Here is a 21,193-nt window from a genome sequence, read left to right as displayed (position 1 = left end):
AAGAAGAGAACAGAGGTTGCGAGAGAAGGAAAGAGGGAGGAAGAGAGGCCGGGAGAGTGGGAGGGATCAAAGAAAACCAGGGGCGGGGCTGTGGTATTTAGGGGCCACTTCCCCAAAGCTGCCTGTTCTCTCCCTTTCCCCCGACCCGCTGGGCCCCACCAGGCCTGGACCACCCAAGGAAACGGGCCCCTATGCTCCCAGGACCTGGCGGGCTTAGCAGGCAAACAGCTTCCTCTCTTCAGAGCCCCATGGAAGGCATTTTCTCTCTTTTCCACCGGTTTTCTTTAATTGCATATGATCCACAGGACACACAGACAAGTTGCTGTTGCCATTTGTATTTTTCTCCAGGCAGGCCCATACAGCAAGTCTTTGCTGGGCAGGTTATGTACACGGTGGAAAGGACAAAGCCATGTCCTTACTGAGGGAAACAGACACGGGGTGGGCTGGGGGTGGGCTGGGGGTGGGCTGGGGGGGGGGTGCGGTTTCAGGTGTGTGCTGGGCTCTCCGCCAGCTTCTGCTTCACTTGTGGGCCGCGGAGGGCTGGGGACCCCTCTGCGGCCCTTGCAGGCTTCCTCCTTGGGGTGTGGTTCCTGTGCGTCCGATGCCGGCGCCGCGCTCAGAGCAGCACGTGCCTGCGAAGGCTTCTGGTAGTGACGGCGGTAGCTTCAAGCCGCAGAGGGCAGGCAGAGCTGGGGGTATCCTGGCGGCGGCGGCGGCGGCGGCGGTGGGGGCGGCGGGGCGTGTCCTGTGGGCTCAGTTGTTGTCTCTGGTGTCCGAGGAGGCACTTCCGAACAAGATGTCACTGTCGTGGGACATGTTGCTCAGCTGCGACTTGGTCTTGATGAGGAACTGCGTCCTCCGGAACATCACCCTCTCCTGCTCCTGCTTGAGCTCCAGGTAGGAACGCGAGAAGGTGTGGAAGATGGAGGTCACGGGGAAAGCCATGAGCAGGATGCCGCTGAGGATGCTGCTGAGCGCCACCACCTGGCCGGGCGTGCTCCGGGGCACCATGTCCCCATAGCCCACGGTTGTCATGGTGATGACGGCCCACCAGTAGCAGGCAGGGATGCTGGTGAACTCGGGGCTATCGGCCATCTCGTTCTCGATGACGTAGAGGAGGGGGGCGAACAGGGCGATGGCCACGCAGAGGAAGAGCAGCAGGAGCCCGAACTCGCGGGTGCAGCGGCGGGCCGTGAGCCCCAGCGTCTGCAGCCCCAGGGAGTGGCGGGCCAGACGCATGACGTACAGGATGCGCAGCGCGCGCAGCACCCGCAGCACCAGCCCCACCTTGTCCAGGTAGCTGTTGCCCGCGCCGGACTTGCGGCGGCCCGCGGAGGCGCCGTCCACCAGCAGGGTGATGTAGTAGGGCAGGATGGCCACCATGTCGATCAGCGTCAGCGGGCTCCGCAGGAAGGCGAACTTGCTGGGCGCCTGGATGAGCCGCAGGAGGAACTCGAGGGAGAACCAGCCCACGCACACCGACTCCACAATGAAGACATTGTGGCACATCTGCGAGCACCGGCCCTGGGGGGAGGGGGGGAGGTCAGGCGAGAGGTCAGTCGTCCCACCAGCGAGGCCGTGTGTGCTGTGCCCTGGCCCGTCTCTACTTAGGCTCCCTTCCTGGGCCACCGTGGCCAGGCCTAGGGCTGCAAGCACCTGCATCCACCGTTCTTCGTCTCTCCTGAGCCCAGACTTGGCTCCCGGATTCCAGACCCCGCCCCTAGATTTCAGACCCCGCCCCCGGATTCCAGATCCCGCCCCCGGATTTCAGACCCCGCCCCTAGATTCCAGACCCCGCCCCTAGATTCCAGACCCCGCTCCCGGATTTCAGACCCTGCCCCTAGATTCCAGACCTCATCCCTGGATTCCAGACCCCGCCCCTAGATTTCAGATCCCCATCCCCGGATTCCAGACCCTGCCTCTGGATTCCGGACCCCAGAAAGGCTGCCTCCTTGACTCCACCCCTGGGGTGTCTGATAGGCGTCTCAAACTTACCATGCCCCAAACCTGGCTCCTGATTTTTTTTAAGTTTTTTATTGAGCTAGAACTGACATATTATATTCTGTAAATTTCAGGTGTACAACATGTTGATTGATACATCTATAATACTGCAATATGATTACCACCACAGCCTTGAAGCTAACACCTTTATCACTTCAAGTAACTATCATTTGTTTTTCAGGGAGTGGAAACCATTAAGATTTAGCCTCTTCCGGCTCTTGCTTTCTCCTGCACACCTGCTCGCCAGTGCTTTTCCTTCCTGGCCACCCACCTTCCCAGTTGCTTCGGATGGGAGACTCGGCCACGTTCTAACCCTTCTCATATGATCCTCAGGAGATCTGGTTGGTTCTTCATTTTAAATGATTCGGGGTGGGGGGTGCCTCCTGGGGGGCTCAGTCGGTTGAGCGTCCAACTTCGGCTCAGGTCATGATCTCATGGCTCGAGGGTTCAAGCCCCATGTCGGGCTCTGTGCTGACAGCTCAGAGCCTGGAGCCTGCTTCAGATTGTGTCTCCCTCTCTCTCTGACCTTCCCCTGCTCATGCTCTGTCTCAGAAATAAATTAAAAAAAAAAAAAAAAACATTAAAAAAAATAAAAAAATAAATGATTCCAGGGGCGCCTGAGTGGTTCAGTTGGTTAAGCGTCCAACTTCGGCTCAGGTCATGATCTCACAGTTCATGGGTTCAAGCCCCGCATGGGGCTCTGTGCTGACCGCTCAGAGCCTGAAGTCTATTTGGGATTCTGTGTCTTTCTCTCTGCCTCTCCCCTGCTCACACTTGGTCTCTCTCTCTCTCTCAAAAATAAATAAACATTAAAAAAAAAAAAAAGATTCCAGAATCAGGATGCGTGGGTGGCTCAGTCTGCTAAATGTCCGACTCCTGATTTTGTCTCAGGTCTTGATCTCACTATCTGTCGGCACAAAGCACGCATGGGATTCTCTCTCTCTCACTCTCTCTCTCAAAATAAGTAAATAAACATTAAAAAAATTAAAATGATTCCAGAATCAAACCACTTCTCTGAGGTTCTGCTGTCCTCACCTTGGTCCAGCACCGACCTCTCTTGCCTGGACAGTTGCAGGCACCTCCTTCTTGGGATCCCTGGTCCCTACAGTTTATTTTGCACACAGCCAGAGGGACGCTGAGAACCAGAGTCAGATTCTGTCCATTCTATGCTCAGTACCTTCCATGGCTCCCAGCGATAGCTTGAGTCCTTCCTGGGCACACATGGCCTCGCTGCCACCTCTCCCACTTCCTAGCCCTGTTCATGTGCTCTAGCCTCACCCCGGGGCTACCCGCACCCCCAAGCCAGGCCTGGACTTTCTGCTCCCCCCATGGGAGTCCTCTTCCCAGAGACACGCGCATGGCCCTGTCCCCCCTTCCTCCAGCTCTTTGCTTCAATATCACCTTCCCAGGGAGGTCTTTCGAGATCCCCTCCCTGATTAAAAGTTTCCTCCTTCCTTTGTTCTCCACCCTGATTTCTTCGTTTCCTGCTCTATTTGTTCAGAGGCTCATCACCTCTTACTGTGCTTTGTAAGTTACTTATTTATCATGTTTATTGTCTGTTTCCACCCTCCACCTCCCCTGCCTCCCTGACCCGGCAGATTATAGCCCTACAGGGAGGGGGAGCTTGTGTTCACTCTCAGGACCCCAGGGCCTGGAATGGTCTGGCACGTGACAGGTGACCAATTCATGTTGGTCACCAGAATGGAGAGAAGCACATGGGACTGGCATTTATTTTTTATTTTTAAAGTTTATGTATTTCTTTTTTTTTTAATGTCTTTATTTTATTTTGAGAGACAGAGACAGAGAGCGAGTGGGTGAGGGGCAGAGAGAGAGGGAGACACAGAATCCAAAGCGGGCTCCAGACTCTGAGCTGTCAGCATAGAGCCCAATGTGGGCTTGAACCCACGGACTGTGAGATCATGACCTGAGCCGAAGTCGAACACTTAACGGACTGAGCCACCCAGGTGCCCCAAAGTTTATGTATTTCTTTTGACAGAGACAGAATGTGAGTGGGGAAGGGGCAGAGAATGAAGGAGGATCTCAAGCAGGCTCCAGAGTGGAACCCAAAAGGGGCTTGAACTCCTGAAGCTGAGATCATGACCTGAGCCAAAATCAAGAGTCGGACGCTCAACCAACTGAGCCACGCAGGTGCCCTGGGACTGGTGTTTAGATGGGAGCGCCAATCTGGGTCAGGTGGGCAAAGGGAGCCCAAGGGAGGTGGGCAAGGTGGGGTGGAGCCCTGCCAGAGAACACAGCTGTCGCGCTAAGGACCTCCTGATGACCGTCCCGGGAGAATTCAGGCTTGAGGCTGTTGCTTCACCAGTTTTCAGGGAGGCTGGAGATCTGGAGTTTCGCATGAAATTCCTGCATTTTAAATGCTGATAATTCCATACAAAGAAAATTATCAGGCACATGTGTGTGCTGCACTTGGCATGTGGGCTGTCAGCGTGTCTCCCCGGTCTGCAATGGAACTGGACAGTAGACCGTCCCCAGTGGCTTTAGACCTCAATCTCAAAGGGACCTTTGACAGAGCGGGCAGGCGCACGTGGTGCCAGCCTGGGGCACCTGTCGCTCCTGGGCACAGCTGGGCGCTAGGTGTCTTGAGCTAGCAGCTCTCTCTCTAGGAACATGTTAGAGGTTGGAGAAATGAACTAGTATTTGGTGGGGCTTTGAGGTCCCAGTCCTCTGTGATGGGAAGCCCCCTCCTCTAGAAAGCCTTCCTGGAGTGTGCCCCTACTAAGCGTCCCCAGAGCAGTTGGTGGGCCTCTCCTAAGAGCCCCCGTGGCTTGTGTCTCACACTTAGGGTCACAGGGGTATCACTGTCCCTTCTTCACTAGACCTGAGGTCCCTGTAGCTGGAATACTCCTGGTCACCCGTCGTGCCTGGTGATGCCTGAATACAGTAGGCACTCAAACGTGTGCTCAGGGAGCAAGCGAAACAGTGAACCTTACTGGTTTCCAAAATGGCAAAGAATGATATTTTCACTTAATTATGAAAAGTCTAGGTCTTATTAAAAAAAAAAAAAAAACAAGTGTCAGAATAAAACAGTGGCTTTATTAGTACTGTCCTGATAGAATCGGGATTGCATGTTGGAGGCAAGAAGAAATCTAGGCTACGTACAGGTGCTTTCAGACAGATCTCAAGTAATGAGTATTTTCTCTCTCTTTTTTGGCAGGTGTGTGCAATCCTTACCATTAGCACTTCCTGCGCGCTCTAGCGCCAGGCACCGTGCCAATCCGTTCCCGTGCACTCACTCACCAGATCCTTACACACTGTGAGGGGAGCCTGGGCACAGTCCCCATGGACATGCGAGGAAAGTGAGGCACAGAGATGTTAAATAACTTGCCCACAGACACACAGCCAGAGCAGACAAAATAGGATTTCAAGTTCAGGTCATCTTCATCATTCTCCCTTCTGCTTTTCAAAAATTAATTTTACTGGTTGAGTGCTGTTTTTTTTTTTTTAATACTCGCTTTAAAAATTCAATGTATAGGGGCACTTAGGTGGCTCAGTCAGTTAACCGTCTGACTTTGGCTGAGGTCATGATCTCGTGGTTCATGAGTTTGAGCCCCGCGTTGAACTGTGCTGACAGCTTGGAGCCTGGAGCCTGCTTCAGATTCTGTGTCTCCCTCTCTCTCTGCCCCTCCCCTGTTTGCACTCTGTCTCTCTCAAAAAGAAATAAACATGAAAAAATTTTTAAAATTTAATGTATAAAAAAGTGCCAGAACCCCCCCATGTGTTATGAAAGCAATATGATGTGTTATGAAAGTAAACACTCTTGTTTACTCCATGTTTAACACAGAGATGCTCACTATTTGAACACATGTGTGCACGCGCTCTCTCTCTCTTACACACACACACACACACACACACACACACAGAGCTATGAATAAAAATTATGTTCAGGACCCAGAAAATGGTTCTGGGATATTAAAAAATATATATATATATATAAGTTTACTTATTTATTTTGAGAGAGACAGAGCACAAGCAGGGGAGGGGCAGAGAGAGGGAGACAGAGAATCCCAAGCAGGCTCTGCACCATCAGTGCGGAGCCCCATGTGGGGCCTGAACTTACAAAACCATGAAATCATGACCTGAACTGAAACCAAGAGTCGATGCTTAAGTGACTGAGTCACTCGGGCGCTCCTTAAATATATTTTTAAAAATGGTTTATTATTTATTTTTGAGAGAGAGAGAGTGTGTGTGTGAGCAGGGGAGGGGTAGAGGGAGACAGAAGATCTGAGGTAGGCTCCACGCTGATAGCAGAGAGCCACACACCGGGGCTTAAACGCACCCCCAGCTCATGACCTGAGCTGAAGTGGGAGGCGGCTCGATGACTGAGCCACCCAGGCACCCCCTTTCTGGGATATTTTTAAACAAGGGAATTAGGCTGAGAGAGGGCTCAGTGGGTGATGATATATTACGTGTTCAGCTCAGGGGCAGGCACATCAGAAATCGCATCATGCACATACCACTTTCACTTATTCCTTCCACAGAGCGGCTGAGTACCTTGCTCATGCTGCACACTGTTCTAGGCCCTGGGGGCCCCGCGCAGACCCGGCCGGGCACAGAGCTCGTGTCTGAACGTGGAGGTGGACATCACACATGTAAATAGGCTATCAGAAGGGCCTGGAGATGCTACTCGGCCAGTGCAGTCCTGGAAGGCCTCCTGGTGGAGGTGACAGAGTGGGTGTGAAAGATGTGGATTTGGGGGAGAGAGGGATCTGGCACACTGCTTGGTCTCCTGAGTCCAGAGACCCTCCCTCACTGCAGCGAACCTCCCCGCACACAGGCGGGCAGCCTCGGCTCTTACCTGCTCCTCCTCTTCCCGCAGGCTGGGCAGGGTGCTGATGGACAGGTTGATGGCGGTGACGGTGACGAAGAGCACCGAGAGGCAGGCGAACACCTTGCCGGGCAGCCCGGAGTGCGGCCTCTCCACCATGTCCCGCAGTCTCCGCATGCAGCGGCCCAGGCGGCCCTCGCCCTCGCCTTCGGCGGCGTCCTCGCTGCAGGGGTCCTCACTGGACGGCGGCTCGTCGTCGTCCTCCGCCCGCTCCACCACGTCGGCAAACTCCTCGATCTTCTGCAGGTAGCGGCGCTTGCAGCAGCCGTCCAGGCGGTCCTCGGCGACGCCCCAGTACAGCAGCTCCTCCTGGAAGGACAGGGCGCACATCTCCCGCAGCAGGCGCAGCTTGCCCGCGCGCAGGAAGGTCAGGATGGTGCCGAAGGCGCCCGGGTGGCGGTCGAAGAAGAACTCGTTGCAGGTCACGTCGTAGTCATCGCACACGTTCAGGATGTCGTCGAAGTTGGTGCAGGCCTTGAGCTGGCCCAGGCGCGTCAGCGGGAACTCCTCGAGCGTGGTCCAGGGCAGCGAGTACTTGATGCCGCCCACGTTGATGATGATTTGGCGCCGGCGGTCCTCGGGCTGGCTGCCCTGGCGGGGCGCGTCCTGGGGCCGTGGCCGTGGCCGTGGCCGCAGGCGCTGCGCGCGGCGGTAGAAGACGCCCTTGAGGGACTGGCCCTGCGGGAAGAAGGCCGGGTGGAAGGAGGCGTCCGAGGCGCAGCTCAGGGCGCTGTAGTCGTAATCAGAATTGTCTCCTGGTAAGAGGGTCATTTTGGGCCTTCACATCCCCCTCGGGCCTGCGGGGAGAAGAGAGGAGAGACCCTCAGTGACTCCAGAGCCTGGGCAAACAGTCCGAGTCTGCGGACCTTTGCTGTTAGGGACCGAGCTGTGTCCCCCGCACCGGGTTCATAGGGGAAGCCCTGATCCCCGCTGGTCAGCAGGAGGCGGGGCCTTTGGGAGGTTATTAGGCTTAGATGAGGTCATGGGGGGGATGAGTGCCCTTGGAGGAGAGGAAGAGACACCAGAACTCCCTCTCTCCACACAGCAAGAAATCGGCCATCACCCAGGAGCCAGACACTCTGGCACCTTGAACCTGGACTTCCAATCTCCAGAACAGGGAGGAGGGCATGGCTGTCGTTTTGGGCCCCGCCCCCGCTGACTAAGACACACACTTAAGAGTAAAAAAGAACAACCGTGTCATTCAGCCTTTGCTGCACAGAACAGTTCTTCCACATCCCCCTCACGGATGCCATCGAAACATGCTGAGCGCTCCTGTGTCCCAGGTGCTGCTCTAAGCACCAGGGGTCTGCACAGAATCAGACACGGTCCCCGGCCCCACGGAGCCGACATGCCAGGACACTGCCATGAGCATCTCTACTATCAACTACTTAACACTTTGTTTTATTTTTTATTAAAAAAATTTGTTTAATGTTTTATTTATTTCTGAGAGAGAGAGAGACAGCTTGAGCAGGGGAGGGTCAGAGAGAGAGGGAGACACAGAATCTGAGCAGGCTCCAGGCTCTGAGCTGGTTGTCAGCACAGAGCCCGACATGGGGCTCAAACCCACGAACCATGAGATCATGACTTGAGCTGAAGTCGGACGCTTAACCGACTGAGCCACCCAGGTGCCCCGTTAATGCTTTGTTTTAAATTAGCCTGGATTGCTTTTTTTTTTTTTTTTTATTTCTAGGAGAGAGAGAGACAGCGTGAGCAGGGGAGGGTCAGAGAGAGAGGGAGACACAGACTCAGAAACAGGCTCCAGGCTCTGAGCTGGCAGTCAGCACAGAGCCCGACGCGGGGCCCGAACCCACGAACCGCGAGATCATGACCTAAGCGAAAGTCGGACGCTTAACCGACTAAGCCACCCAGGCGCCCCAAATTAGCCTGGATTTCTTGTTGTCGTTGTGCTCACGTAGCTTGGAAAGTCAGGTTAGCATAGACCAGTGGGCTTCAGGCCAATTTTGTTCCCTGGTAGACATGTGGCAATGTTTTGATTGTCATGACTGGGGGAGGCCACTGACATCTAGTTGATAGGGGTCAAGTGCTGCTAAACATAGTACGATGAGCCGGCCAGACGCCACAGCAGAGAATCCTCGGCTCCCAGAGGCCACAGTGCGAAGGTGGAGAAGCCCTGATGGTCTGGAGGCTTGTGGCCTGAGCAAGTTGCTCAACCTTGATCAGTTTCAATTTCCTCATCTTCAAGTACATAAAACCATCTGACCTGCTTCCTAGAATTAGTGAGAGGCTTCTGTAATTATGTGCATAAGAGCACTTAATAACAGCGCCTGGCACATTATAAGTACTCAGCCGTTGTTGTCTATTATTACTGTTTGTGTTTCTCTGAAAGGGACAGCTTGCTTTGCTTTCATAAGTGGAAGACCTATATCACTGGCCATAAATAACAGGCAATGTCCACGTTAATGATCACAACAGTGTCATAGCTGCTCATGTATCAGCAAACATCATTTTGAGGATACAGAGGTGAACTGGACAGGCATGCCCACTCCTCCAGGAAGTCTTCCTTGGCTCTTCTGGGTGAATTGAGTCTTCCTATCCCTGTACCTGGTGCATGGTCTTTACCATATCCGTATGCAGGCCTGGCTCCTTTATAAGACTGCTTGCTCTGTAGGGGCAAGAATTGGGCTTTACTCAGCTCCGAATCCCTGTGCCCGGCACCGTAAGAGCTGAAGGAAGTGCTTCCCGAATGAGGCCAACATGACAGAGGTACTTCTGAGAACCTGAGGTCAAGATACCCACTCACACAAGACTCTGCCCTTCCCAATCCTCAACGCTACCCAGGGCTGTATGCTGTCAGAATAAGATTACGTATTCATTCACAGCTCGCGGGCTGAATTTGGCTCACGAATATTCTGCCTGGCTTGGAGATTTTGAAAATGGAGGAATCTTGTGTAAAAATTTATATTCTTGGTTTCTCTTGAAAAAAAAAAAAATCAGACACTTGGCAACATTTGGCCTAAATTCCAGCTGAGAAATGACTGGCTCCTGTGGGCAGGGCGTGCGTGCTACAATCTACCACAGTCCCCACCCCTCCCTGTCATCTTCTTCATGGCCACTCTCCTTCACTCAAGTATGTTTCCTTCTTGGCCCCTGTAGGCATTTGAGTTTAAGCCCCCTTGAGTATAGCAACTGAGCTCTCCAGAATTAAGCCAACCCACAGGAAAGCAGTAACAGTCCAATAATCTGCTTTTGAGAATCACCATTCCTCCCTTTCAGCCCAGTAACCCGTGGAAGCAAGGGGTACCAGCAAAGTCCATCAATGCCAACGGAGACCCATTTCCAATATGTGAGCGTCAATCTGTGCTATGGACACGTTCAGGGAAAATGCACGTCCATGCACACAGGTGCACACACACCTGTAATGGATGAGGAAGAGTTCAGGAGGAGCCGGGGTGGGGAGGTGTCCCTTTGAAGGAGACTCCCATCCTAACAGAAATTCTTTTACATAAAGCAAATCATCACTCCACTCATTTGTCTTTGGGGAAAACTACAGCGTCACAGGTTGGGTTCTGGGAAACGAGGCTACACCTGCATTTGAAATGAAGACGACTTGATTTTAGAGTGTTGAGAATGTTTCTTAGCTTCGCCTAAAATTGGAGCCCAGCTCCTCAGGCACAGCCTGCCAGCATTCCTTGGGGGGTGGGGGTGGGGGGGGGCGAGAATAATCCCTTTCAGGCACTTCACATCAGCGGCACCGCTTTTCAGCTCTGCTGGCTTCTCTTTGCCACCAAAGAGGAAAAGCGACATTCTGTTGGGTAAGATCGGTGGCGGAGGAAAAGGAACATTCGTTCCTCTTGTCCTGCAAGCCCTGAGAGCCCCTGTGAAACCCCCTTGGCTGTAATCACCTCTTCCAGAACGTCTTCTTCCACCTCTAGCTTTCCCGCCCACAGAAAGCTCCCCCAATTAGAGACCCTCATTTCTTTCTCTCCTGACTCGTGTCAGTTGTGAGCTAAAGCCTCAGCGTCCTATGTGGAGAGTTATCCTGTTTGGTGGAGGAGGAAAAAAACCCGCTTCGTCCTGGCTGCTAGCACACGGAAGGCCAGATGCTAGGGTTTGCTAAACGAGGAATGTGTGCACTTCTCTTTGGCCTTTGGTCTTGGGAACACCCAGTCTGATGGGTCTAGGGGTACAGCTCTGCATGCTAGACTCCAGAGTCATGAGCGAAGTTCAGAAATCGAACAGGCCCCAAAGCCCTGCTTCTGGAAAAGAATGCCACTTTTCACCCAGCCTGATACCCTCCTGAGAAGTCTGGTCTTCTAAAATTCCTCTACAGTGTTAGGTCTGTCAGTTCTAGAGCACGATGGATTCTGGTGATTTTGTTTCTGAGGGCCTGTGGGTGGTTGGGAAGAGAGTGCTGTCTGGGAGGGGGGCTGTGATGCTGAAGATGAGGGTCCGGAGTTGTCGTTCAGCACTTACCACGTGCTGGGCCTGTGCCAGGTCTACAGCCAAAGCAAAGACAGACCCAGCCGCTGTCCTCAGGGAGTGGACATTCTAGTGGTGGAGGTGCCCGAGGGAGATCATTTCAGGAAACAGAGGAAGAAAATGACAGCAGCATGAGCTGGAGAGGTCTGGGAGGGCTTCTTGAAGGAGGGCACCTTGGGCTGAGGTTGGATGGGAAGGGGCCAGTCCTGTGAGGATGTGGAAGAGGTTATCTAAGGCCAAGAGAATAGGAAGAACTTGCTCCTTGACCTGGGATGGACTTGGGTGGTCAAGCCAGAGAGGCTGAGGGGCTGGGTGGAGAGTGAGGGAAAGTGGGAGAAAATGAGTATGGGGAAGTCAGCAGATACCAGATGGAACAAAGCCTAGGGGACCGTGACAAGGGCCTGGGGTTTACTCTGCATGGGGGAGGGGTGTCCTCAGGAGAGGACTACGGGTGGGCTGGGTAAACCAGGCTGGAATTCTCGGTAGGCATTCCTGAAAGAGTCGACCAAGGCTTGGACCAGTGGAGGGGACAGGTGAATTGGCTTATTCTGGACTTTGGAGGAAATGCTGCCGGGACTTGCTTTGGGAGGGGAGTGTGGTGAGGGGGAAAGAGAATGGATTCCAGTGGTGCCATTCACCGAGGAGACACTAGGTGGCGTGATGATGAGAACCAAATTAGGGGCCACATTTGCTGGCTGTGGGATGATGGACAGGAGGGTGGGTGGGCAAATCAGGGAGAGAGAGCAGGGATGAGTGGCTCGCAAGGGGGAGGGATGGATGGGTGGTCGGACAGAGTGGGACCACACAAAAGCCAACCTGATGACTGTGTGTGTGTGATGGTGGTAGTATCAGCTGGTAGGTTTGACCTGGCTGGGCTGCAGAGAGGGCGGGAGGACCAGGCCAGCGGAGAAATGGTGAAGCCCAGAGGCTATGGGGCTCCCTGCTTCTAGCACCCACTTCCCTCCCGAAGCTGCACTCCACACCAGGTCTGGTGAGCGCAGGCAGACACCACTGGTGGCGGGTGTGTAGGCAGAGGAATGCGCCCCCACTGAGATGTCCCCATCCTAATCCCTGGAGCCTGTGACTGTGTCAGATCACGTGCAAGGAGGACTTAGGGCTGCTCATCAGCTGACTCTGAGATGGCAAGATGGTCCTGTGTCCTCTGGGGGTCCCAGCAGTCCTTAAAAGACAGAAGAGGGGCACCTGGGTGGCTCAGTCAGTTGGGCGTCCGACTTCGGCTCAGGTCATGATCTCACGGTTCGTGGGTTCGAACCCCGTATCAGGCTAGCTTGGAGCCTGGAGCCTGCTTCAGATTCTGTGTCTCCCTCTCTCTCTGACCCTCCCCTGCTCATGCTGGCGGTCTCTCTCTCTCAGAAATGAATAAAGCATTAAAAAATATTAAAAAAAAAAAAAAGACAGAAGAGAGAGGCAGGGAAAGTGTCAGATGCAAGCCGGTGAGGAAGACGGGGCTGGCCTTGAAGACGGAAGGGGGTACAGGCCAAGGACAGCAGGCAGCCCTAGAAGCTGGGAAAGGCAAGACTTGACTGTCCCCTGGGCCCTCCAGAAAGGAAGGCAGCCTTGCTAAGTCACCTTTATCTGAGCCCCATAACGCCCACTTGAGACTTCTGCCTCCCAAACCGTGGGGTAGTAAGTCTGCGTTGTTTGCAGCCACTCGGTTGGTTGCACTCGGTTACAGTAGCCACAGGTAAGCAACGCACGGGGTGTTGAGGAAAAGCGGGTTCTACTCCAGCTCTGGGGTCAACTTGCTGACTACGCCAAGTGGGGGAAGCACGAGAGCCCACTGGCTCTGAAATCAGGAGACCTGGGTTCAAGGCCAGCCCCTCTGACTTTGGGCAAGTCATGTCTTACCTCTGAGACTCACTAGCCACATTTGCAAACTGGGGATAAGAACAGCTCCTGCCTCCTTGACGTATGGTGAAGACTAAGGCAGGTGACATGGCTGATGTGCTTGGCCCAATGCCTGACACGCGGTGGACCCTCAAGGGACACCTGCTGTATTATTAGCTTTGAGGGAGGTCTGTCTCTTCCCTCCACCAGCCAAGGGTGACTCCTTTCTTGACCTGATCCAGTGGGATCTGAACCCAGCATTTGTTGTTCCCCCAGAGCCCACGGCTCGAGGGAGGAGTCTGGTACAGCCTCTGGGAAGAGCCAGAGGGGTGCTGAGGGAAGTGACAGGTATTGCTGCTGTCTGACCCAGGAATCCCAGGCCCGAGTATATGCCCCAGACCCAGGCCCACAGGGACTGTGGGACACAATAATATCTTAATTGTACTCAGGTCCTTGCTCAGGGTCGGTTTCTAGGGAATCAGATCCAAGAGAGGAATGAGGCACAAGAATGCATGTCCGGTGTTGCCTGTGGTGCTCGATGGTCCCCTGGTGTCCCATCCCAGGGTGTGGGGGTGGGGGTGGGGAGGGACGGGCAAGTGAGTCGTGGTAGACACAGATGGCAGACTCCTATACATTGCAGAGGAATTAGAAGCATTGAACTAGATGTAGGTTTAGTAACACATTTAGATCTTAAAAGCATGATGCCGAGTGGAAAAGAAACAGAAGTTTATAGCGCTATGCTATTTATGTAAATACACACACACACACACACACACACACACACGTACGTTACATATTTGACAAAGAGTCAGGCACATGGAAGGCTCTCTATCAACCACAGGGAGGATGCCTGGCAGGGTAGGGAAGGGGACACACGGCGGGGGGGGGGGGGGTGCTGGAATGAGGGAACTATGAATGAGACAGCCTGGCATAGGTCAGTGATGAACTGTGGCATGAAATTAACAGAACTCTGGGATTTAATCCAGGAAATGGCACAAAACCAACCAAGCCACCTAGTGCTCAGTGGAGACAGATCCTTAGGACCATCCCTAGACGTTCTCCGTCAGCATCCCTATGGTTGGGGGGCAGGAATTGGCATTCTGACTGGCTCCCGTAGAGATGCTCATGTACGCTCAAGTTCAAAAGAGACCAAAAGAGTTTTCAAGGCTGAAAACCTGGGGACCACCCCCCACCCTGGGGTCTGGGGGTGCTAGAACTGCTCTGGAATTTGGTAGAGAGCCCCCTGACCAACTTGCCATCTCTCTGGGGCCTCCGGAAGGCTCTGTGGCACCCATTAGAAACCCTTCTGGTTTGAGAGGAAAAACCTGCACTGGGGCTCCTTGATCGAATTGCCCTTTGTGAGCCTACAGAGCTGTTGAAACTCCCCATGCAATTTCTTTTCCTCCCTCCTGGGAGAGAGATGATGTGCGCAAGCTATGACGGAGGGCTGAGCACTCGTTTCCGAAGATAAATAGTCATTTAAACCGTAAGGAGTCCTGAGTGGCTGAGGCTCAGAGGCCATGAGGCTGCTGTGTAGTTAGTCAGCGTCTGCGTGTGAATGGATGTACAGGACCCGGGGGTGGGGGTAGGAGGGGAGAGCGGGATGGGACAAAGGTCCAAGTCAGGCTTGCCTGGCCACCTCAGCTGCTCCTGCTAATGAGCCTTCGGCCCGAGACGCCCATCTGCACCCACTGAGTCACCAGTCCTCTCTGAGCCGCTTTCCTCCCTATAAGGTGGGGGTAAGTGTGCCTACCTCGCAGGGCTGTTGTGGGGATCTGGTGAATGGAATTCTTCTACAGGAATTAGCAGTGTTGCCTGATGGCTCGCCCCCAATGGCCACATCCCGTCAAAGTCATGAATAGTTTCCATAAACTGTTGTATACTGATCTCAGCTGCTAAAACGCCTCTTGGGATTTTTCACAAACCACTGGTCTCTCCTGACTGTTTTCCAGTCCTATGCGGATCCCTTGGGCCGGAGCTGCCTGTCCCTCTTCTGAGCGGGAGGGGGGGATGCAGGGAGAGTGCCGAACACTCACAGCACTGTAAGAACCGCCACAGCCACCCTTAATTGCACACAAAGTGCTCAGTGTTGTGCTAAAAGCCTTAACTGAATGAGTCATGTCAGACATGACCATTAACACCCCCATTTTATAGATGAGGAAATGGAGGCTTTGAGAAATAAAAAACTTTCGATTCTGGTGATAGAAGTGGTGAAGCCAGAATCAATCTATGCCTGTAGGACTCCAAGGCCAACCATCTGTATTTCACTGCTTCCCTGGATTACTGGCTCCTGGGGGGAGGGAGAGGTCTCCACCACCTGCAGCAAGCCAGGGACTGCATCTCACATCTCGAAGTCTCAACTGACAAGCTTTTGGAGAGTCTTTTGTGATAGGGGGAAGCAGACAGTTGCCCATGGCTGGGGGAAACACATTTATTCCTATTGTATATTTGCACAAGAACAGAGTAAGAAATCAACAAACCCCTTGATATTGTCAAATTCTGAGTTGCCATTTTGGCCTCCGGGCAGAAGTGCTCTCCTGTGGTGTAAACAGGTACCAGCCAGAGGTGAGGGTGTGGCCTCTGGGCCACACTTGCCTGGTTCTCCACTTCCTAGCTGTGTACCCTTAGGAAAACGACTTCACCTCTCTGTGCCTGAGTGTTCTCAGCACACTGGGGTAATTATCCCACCTTGTAAGTGCTTGGAGCTGTGTCTGCACACGTTAGCGTTCTGTGTTTGCTAGAATGGCTTTTGTGTAGCAAGCTGGACTCCTCCCCCTTACATTTCTTTAGAGGACGAATGTGAAGCAGAAAACATCTTTGAGAAGGGCGGGCTCCAGTGCTGGCTCTCCTCTCACCTGGCACTGACATCAGGTCATTCATTTGGCTGGACCTCAGTTTCCCCATCTGTAACATAAGCTGATGAGGCATACCCCTATGGTAGGCAGAATAATGGTCCTCCTAAGAGGTCTATGTCCTGTTCCTTGGACCCTGAGAATATGTGACCTTATGTGGCAAAAGAGATTTTGGTGATGTGATTAATTAAATTCATGATCTTGAGGTGGGGAGGTGAGCCTGGGTTATCCAGGTGGGCCCCATGTAATCACAAAGCATCCTTAAAGAGGGAGGCGGGAGAGTCAGAGTCAGAGAAGCAGATGTGATGGCGGAATCAGAGGCCATAGTGACGTGGGGCCAGGAGACAAGGATGCGGGCAGGTTCTAGAAGCTGGAAAGGGCAGGGAAATGGATTTTCCCCCAGGAGGAACACAGTCCTGCCGACGCCCTGAGCTTAGCTCACTGAGACCCATTTTAGACTTCTGATCCCCCAACCTGTAAGGTACTAAATTTGTGTTGCTTTGAGCCATGAGGTTGGTGGCCATATGTGGCAGTGGGGACCTAACACAACTTCAAAGGCCAATTTTCTAAATGAAAAGCATCTCTCTCCCGAGCAGCTCAGGCTTCGGCTTCTTCCTCTCACACCACGATTCTCAGCCTGTGCCCTCCCTCCGAGATCTCTCCACGCCGTCTTTGCCCTGCCGCTTCATTTCTCAGGGTTAGGGGGTTCCTGGCTGGGCTGCCTCAGAGGAGGGTCATGCTGCATTAATTCCCAATTAAAGCGTTAATCAAAATGGATCCAGCCAGTAGGCTGGCCCAGGTCCCAGCCCGCCGGAGCTCCCTGGGATGCGGCGCCCGCACGGAGAATCTGTCTGTCTTAGTTACTTGCTGTTCAACCTCGTCACAAGGCAGCCAAGCCGGGCGGATCTCAGTCCTGCTTCCTGAGAGGTGGGGCCCAAGATACCGGTGGGAGTGAAGTATCTGCTGGGAGCTGGGCTCTTCCCTCCATCTCTGCCCCCCAAAAGAAAATGTGCCAGAGTCCCTGCGTCCCTCAATAAAAAAGATACATTGGCCTCCGGAGCCTCCTTATTCTGCTTCTGGCAACATAACACCAAATACGCATTTGTCTTCTACCAGGAGTGGTTTTGGGGCGGGAGACAAAGGTGCTTTTCTATTGGCCTCCTCGCAGCCCAAAACCTGGGAGCACGGGCATAATCGGGGAGCAGCCTCCTGGGGCACCTCGAGGACCTTGGGCAGCAGGAAGGGGACACTGCACACACAGCCCTTCTGTTCTTTTTCCTTTAATAGGTGTTAAGGCTGCAGTGTCTGTGGCACGCTGTGGCGGGGCAGTGAGGAAGCAGGGAGGGCCTGGCCGAGCATGCCTGGCCCTGGGAGGCGCAGGTGTGACGCAAAGCCACCCCAGGGTAGGGGCAAAGCGGAGGCACGGAGGCACGCTGCAGGGCCTGTCTGTGGCCCATTCACTCTGTGTTCTCATTTGTTAACCAAATACTGTCTGCTCTACGATAAAAATGGCCAACAGTGAAGGAGCGCTTGCAGGCTAGACTTTCCTGTCTCTCCCTTTTTATTCATCCTCTTTAGAGTAGCTTTTCCAGCCACCATTGTCCCCCCCCCCCCCAGGGGGACTACGTTTCTGGGTTTAACAAATCAACCAAGAGTGGCTTCTCAGACCCCTATGTCTTTGGCAACCAGAAACGCTGACCCTCCATCACGTCTTTGGAAAAGGGATGCAGAGACAGGACAGCCCAGGGAAGATACTTTGTGGGGGTCCAGGGGATTAATTCCTAATTTCGGGTTTGGGTGTCGTAGCCCTGCAGCCGTGGGGACGTTCCCTGGGGGCACCTCTCGAGCCTCGGTGCCAGGACCCAGCTGTGTGTCTGATGCAGAGAATTCAAAGTGGCAGTGGGATTGGAGCCGGGCTCTCAGATCCGCCCCAACCAGGCTCTAGGGTGCCCCCAGCCTGGGTTCTCAAACCTTGGGACAGGGAGGTCAAGGCTACCTTGTTTCCAGCACACTAACAGTGGCCCACGGGTTTGGGGCGTGTCCCACCACAGACAGCCTTCCACTGGAGTGGGCTGCTTTAGGGAATGACCCCTTAAGGGTAATCCCCAGAGGCCATCGTAGCCTGTCTTTCCAGCTCACCTTCCCTCGCTCCCCACCCAGCAGGGGCCTCTGCAGAGGTCAAAGACAGAGGGCACTGGGGCCAAGCTCAGGTCTATGAGAACCCAAGAAGTCCATTCAAGAAAGCCAGCGTGTGCTGGCCACCTGTCCCTCCCCTGGCCCCAGCACTGGTCTCCAGCAGTGCCAAACTTTCCTTGAAGACTTGCTCCCCATAGTGGCTCTGACTGCCGTCATGTGTGTGGGTATCAGACACACCCTAGTGAATAAACCTCTGCTCAGATTCATAGAGGCAGGAGCCCCCCCCCTCAAATGAATCAGAGCAGCTCCTGCTCCCCCCACCCCCCCCCGGCGTTTTATCTCAAAGTGTCAGAGAAGGAGGTCAGGTCTCCCTGTCTGCTCATCTTCTGGGTGACTCTGATGCCTGGCATCCTTTAAGTGCTTAAGAAAATGCTGGCTGAACAGACAACTTTAAGAAACCGTTGTTGGTGGGAGCCTGCATTCATCAGTGTTAGATCAGTAGCTCTCAACCCCCCTCCCCATGATCAGCCTCCCCTAAGGAGCTTTTTGAAGACATTTTCTTCCTATCCAAGAAATCTACTCAGCTTTCCCGCTCCCCTTGAGAATGACTGCGTTACCGGAACCGAGGAAAAGGCTATTCTGCTTATGCCCATACACAGGGGGGCTGACTGCAGCAGGCTGGGGCCTCCTCACAGCAGGGCCTGGGTCTTAGTCCCTACTTCTCTCCAGGCTGCAAGAGGCTTCCACTCTACCCCACCCCCATCCCATCTCCTTCAGTGTTCTCTCCCCAGCTCAGCGCCTCAGTGACTGTTAAGTGAAGGAAATAATGCATGTGAGGCACTTGGCTTGGTGAGCTGCGCACAGTAGGTGCTCAACCCACGTTTGTTCCGCTCATTAATGAATGAACTTCTCTCTTTTCCTTCCTCACCCAAAGACTCCAGTCCACCCAGGCTGAGCCCCTCCTCGGTATGTAGCCCCTGAGGCTAAGGAGGCGACCACGCACTTTTCTGACCCTCAGATGCTAGAGCCTCCAGGGAGCTCGGCTGTCTTGGAATCCCGAGCGCCCAGCACACAGTGGGCGCTCAATACAAGCTTGAGGAAATGAATGACTTAGTTAAGACCATCTGCACTGATGGAGATGCTGCGTTCTGTGCCCAAGGATGGAGTGAATAAGCGAGTGCCGGGCGCCCCCTCTATCACCTCCTCCCCAAACTCCCTCCACCCGGGATCCAGAAACCTCCGCCGCAGCCCGGATTTCGCCCCTGCCCCGTCACCGCGGCGGAGCACGTCCGACACTTCGCACCCCGGGGACCGCTCCGGAAGAGCTGAAGCTGGACCCGCACCGAGACGGTGGCGAGCGCGCCCCGCGCCGCCGTCCGCAGCCGCTCCCGGGTCCTCGGTCGCCCCAGCCTCCCCGCCCGGCGGTTTTCGGTACCCCCCTCCCCCGCCGCAGCGGGAGCCCGGGGGTCACGGCCACGTGCAGCGCCCCCGCCCCCTCCCCCGCCCGAGCCGGAGCCCGAGTGTGCTGGCGCGGGGGCCGCCGCGCGCAAAGTTCCCACCTCAAGTTCCCGTCACGGCGTCCCCGCGGCGGAGTTGGCCCGGCCGCGGCCGCGGTCCCCCGGGCTCTGCCGGCGGGTCCCGGGCGAGGGCGCGAGCAGGGGCCCGGAGCCGCCCGCGGCCGCCTCTCGGAGCTGCGGGCAAACTTCGGCCCCCGGGCCGGCTCGGCTCCCGCACTCGGACCCAGGGCCGCCCCGCCTCCGCCTCCCGGTCCCCGCCGGGCTCCGAGTGCTCGGGGAGCGCCGCGCCGCAGCCGCCGAGGGAGGGAGCGGGGCGGGAGGCGGGCCGGAGGGAGGGGACTGCGCGCGGGGCGGGGAGAGTGGGCGCGCGGCGGAGAGCGCGGCGCCGGCCTCGCCCCGAAGCCCGGTTCCGCCCGCGGGGCCCCGCGCCTCGGGTGGGCAGCGCCCCGCCCGCCCCCTGCCGGAGCCCGGCCGGGACCGCGCGCTCGCCGCCGCCCCCCTCGCCGTTCCCCCCGCCCCCGCCGTCCCGCGCTCCTCGTGCTCCCTGCCCCCGCCGCCCCGGGGCCGTCCGCGCGCCCACCCTTCCCCCCGCCTGGGGTCGCGCGCCTCGTGACGTGCGCGCCCCCCCGCCCCCCACCTCGCGCCTCGGGCGCCCGGCTGGTCCTGGAACCCTCGCGCCGCTGTCCCAGGGTCTACATGTGCCACGTCAAGTCCCCGCACGCCTCACGCGCTTCAACCTTTCGGGGCCCACGGGCCGCCTGGCGCGTGCTTTACCGCGAGGTCCCAGTGCACTGTTGCCCTCGGGTCCCTCGTGTCACTTCGGGGCAGGGACGGCACGCGTCTGGCGGCGTCAACTTCCGAGGGATGGCCTCTGCCGCGCCGGCCGCCTTTCCCTCCGGGTCCGCGTGGCCCGGCCGCCGGCACCCCCGGCCGAAGCAGGGCTCTCACACCGGGTCCTGGGGTCCCGGGGTCCAGCGCCCGGGGCGCAGGCAGCCGGGCAGGAGCGACGCCTCGCTTCGGAATTGGTAGGAGTTGCGCTGTTGCTGGGGGGCTGGGTTGGAAGTCTGTGCCCCAGAGGGCGCCACCGCAGAGCCGCCGGCCTCTTAGTGTCGCTTGCCTCGCACCCTCCGTTCCTCTTTGCCTTCCAGCCTCTATGGCCCCTCCCCTCCATCAGAGAGCAAAGAAGAGCTGTGGAGGAAGCCGGGCCTGAGACCCTGTCCTCCCGCGTGGGGAGCAGGCCCCCGAGGCGAGCGCCCGCTCTTCCTGGGACTCGATGAAGAGAAATAGGGTTAGACTGCCCGCTGTCAAAAGGTGGCTGACTGGTGCCAGGAGGTGACCACAACAGACAAGGACTTGTCCCCAAGAACTCACCTTCTGCTCAGGGAAAGGCCTGCGGCCCTGCGGTCGGTGAGCGGGGCAAGAACGAGCCAGAGCAGAGGGGGAGACCGCTGTAGACAGACCCCTGAAGAGGGGCACATGCACAGCCACGGACAAGGGTAAGGAGCCCATCTTTGGGAGATCTGGTAAGGGAGCTTCCCAGCTGCACGAAACAG

At 55.7% G+C, this 21,193-nt stretch overlaps 2 protein-coding genes across 2 annotated transcripts; one reads left to right on the top strand and one right to left on the bottom strand.

Moving 5' to 3' along the window:
- Positions 1–319: 319 nt before the first annotated feature.
- Positions 320–19,926, bottom strand: KCNG1 (potassium voltage-gated channel modifier subfamily G member 1). The gene is made up of 3 exons (XM_039230042.1): positions 19,683–19,926; positions 6,818–7,644; positions 320–1,524 (listed from the first exon to the last, which is right to left on the bottom strand). Exons 2-3 carry the CDS (start codon positions 7,616–7,618, stop codon positions 754–756), a joined length of 1,572 nt encoding a protein of 523 aa, XP_039085973.1. The 5' UTR covers positions 7,619–7,644; positions 19,683–19,926; the 3' UTR covers positions 320–753.
- Positions 19,256–20,927, top strand: LOC120230425 (basic proline-rich protein-like). Its single transcript, XM_039230004.1, has 3 exons — positions 19,256–20,401; positions 20,469–20,665; positions 20,789–20,927. Exons 1-3 carry the CDS (start codon positions 19,256–19,258, stop codon positions 20,925–20,927), a joined length of 1,482 nt encoding a protein of 493 aa, XP_039085935.1.
- Positions 20,928–21,193: the final 266 nt, after the last annotated feature.

The sequence above is a fragment of the Hyaena hyaena genome, unplaced genomic scaffold (assembly GCF_003009895.1).
Source record: "Hyaena hyaena isolate Hyena2069 unplaced genomic scaffold, ASM300989v1 scaffold_42, whole genome shotgun sequence".
Classification (NCBI taxonomy): domain Eukaryota; kingdom Metazoa; phylum Chordata; class Mammalia; order Carnivora; family Hyaenidae; genus Hyaena; species Hyaena hyaena.
Note: the sequence above shows the minus strand (reverse complement) of the source record. Positions and strands in the feature narration are given on the sequence as shown.

Coding starts and splice junctions, on each gene's coding strand:
- KCNG1 (XM_039230042.1), bottom strand. CDS start 7,618: ATGACCCTCTTACCAGGAGACAATTCTGATTACGACTACAGCGCCCTG. Junction 1,525..6,817: donor TGCGGGAAGAGGAGGAGCAG/GTAAGAGCCGAG, acceptor CCCTCCCCCCAG/GGCCGGTGCTCGCAGATGTG.
- LOC120230425 (XM_039230004.1), top strand. CDS start 19,256: ATGGAGATGCTGCGTTCTGTGCCCAAGGATGGAGTGAATAAGCGAGTG. Junction 20,402..20,468: donor CGGGGCCCACGGGCCGCCTG/GCGCGTGCTTTA, acceptor ACTTCGGGGCAG/GGACGGCACGCGTCTGGCGG. Junction 20,666..20,788: donor GACGCCTCGCTTCGGAATTG/GTAGGAGTTGCG, acceptor TTTGCCTTCCAG/CCTCTATGGCCCCTCCCCTC.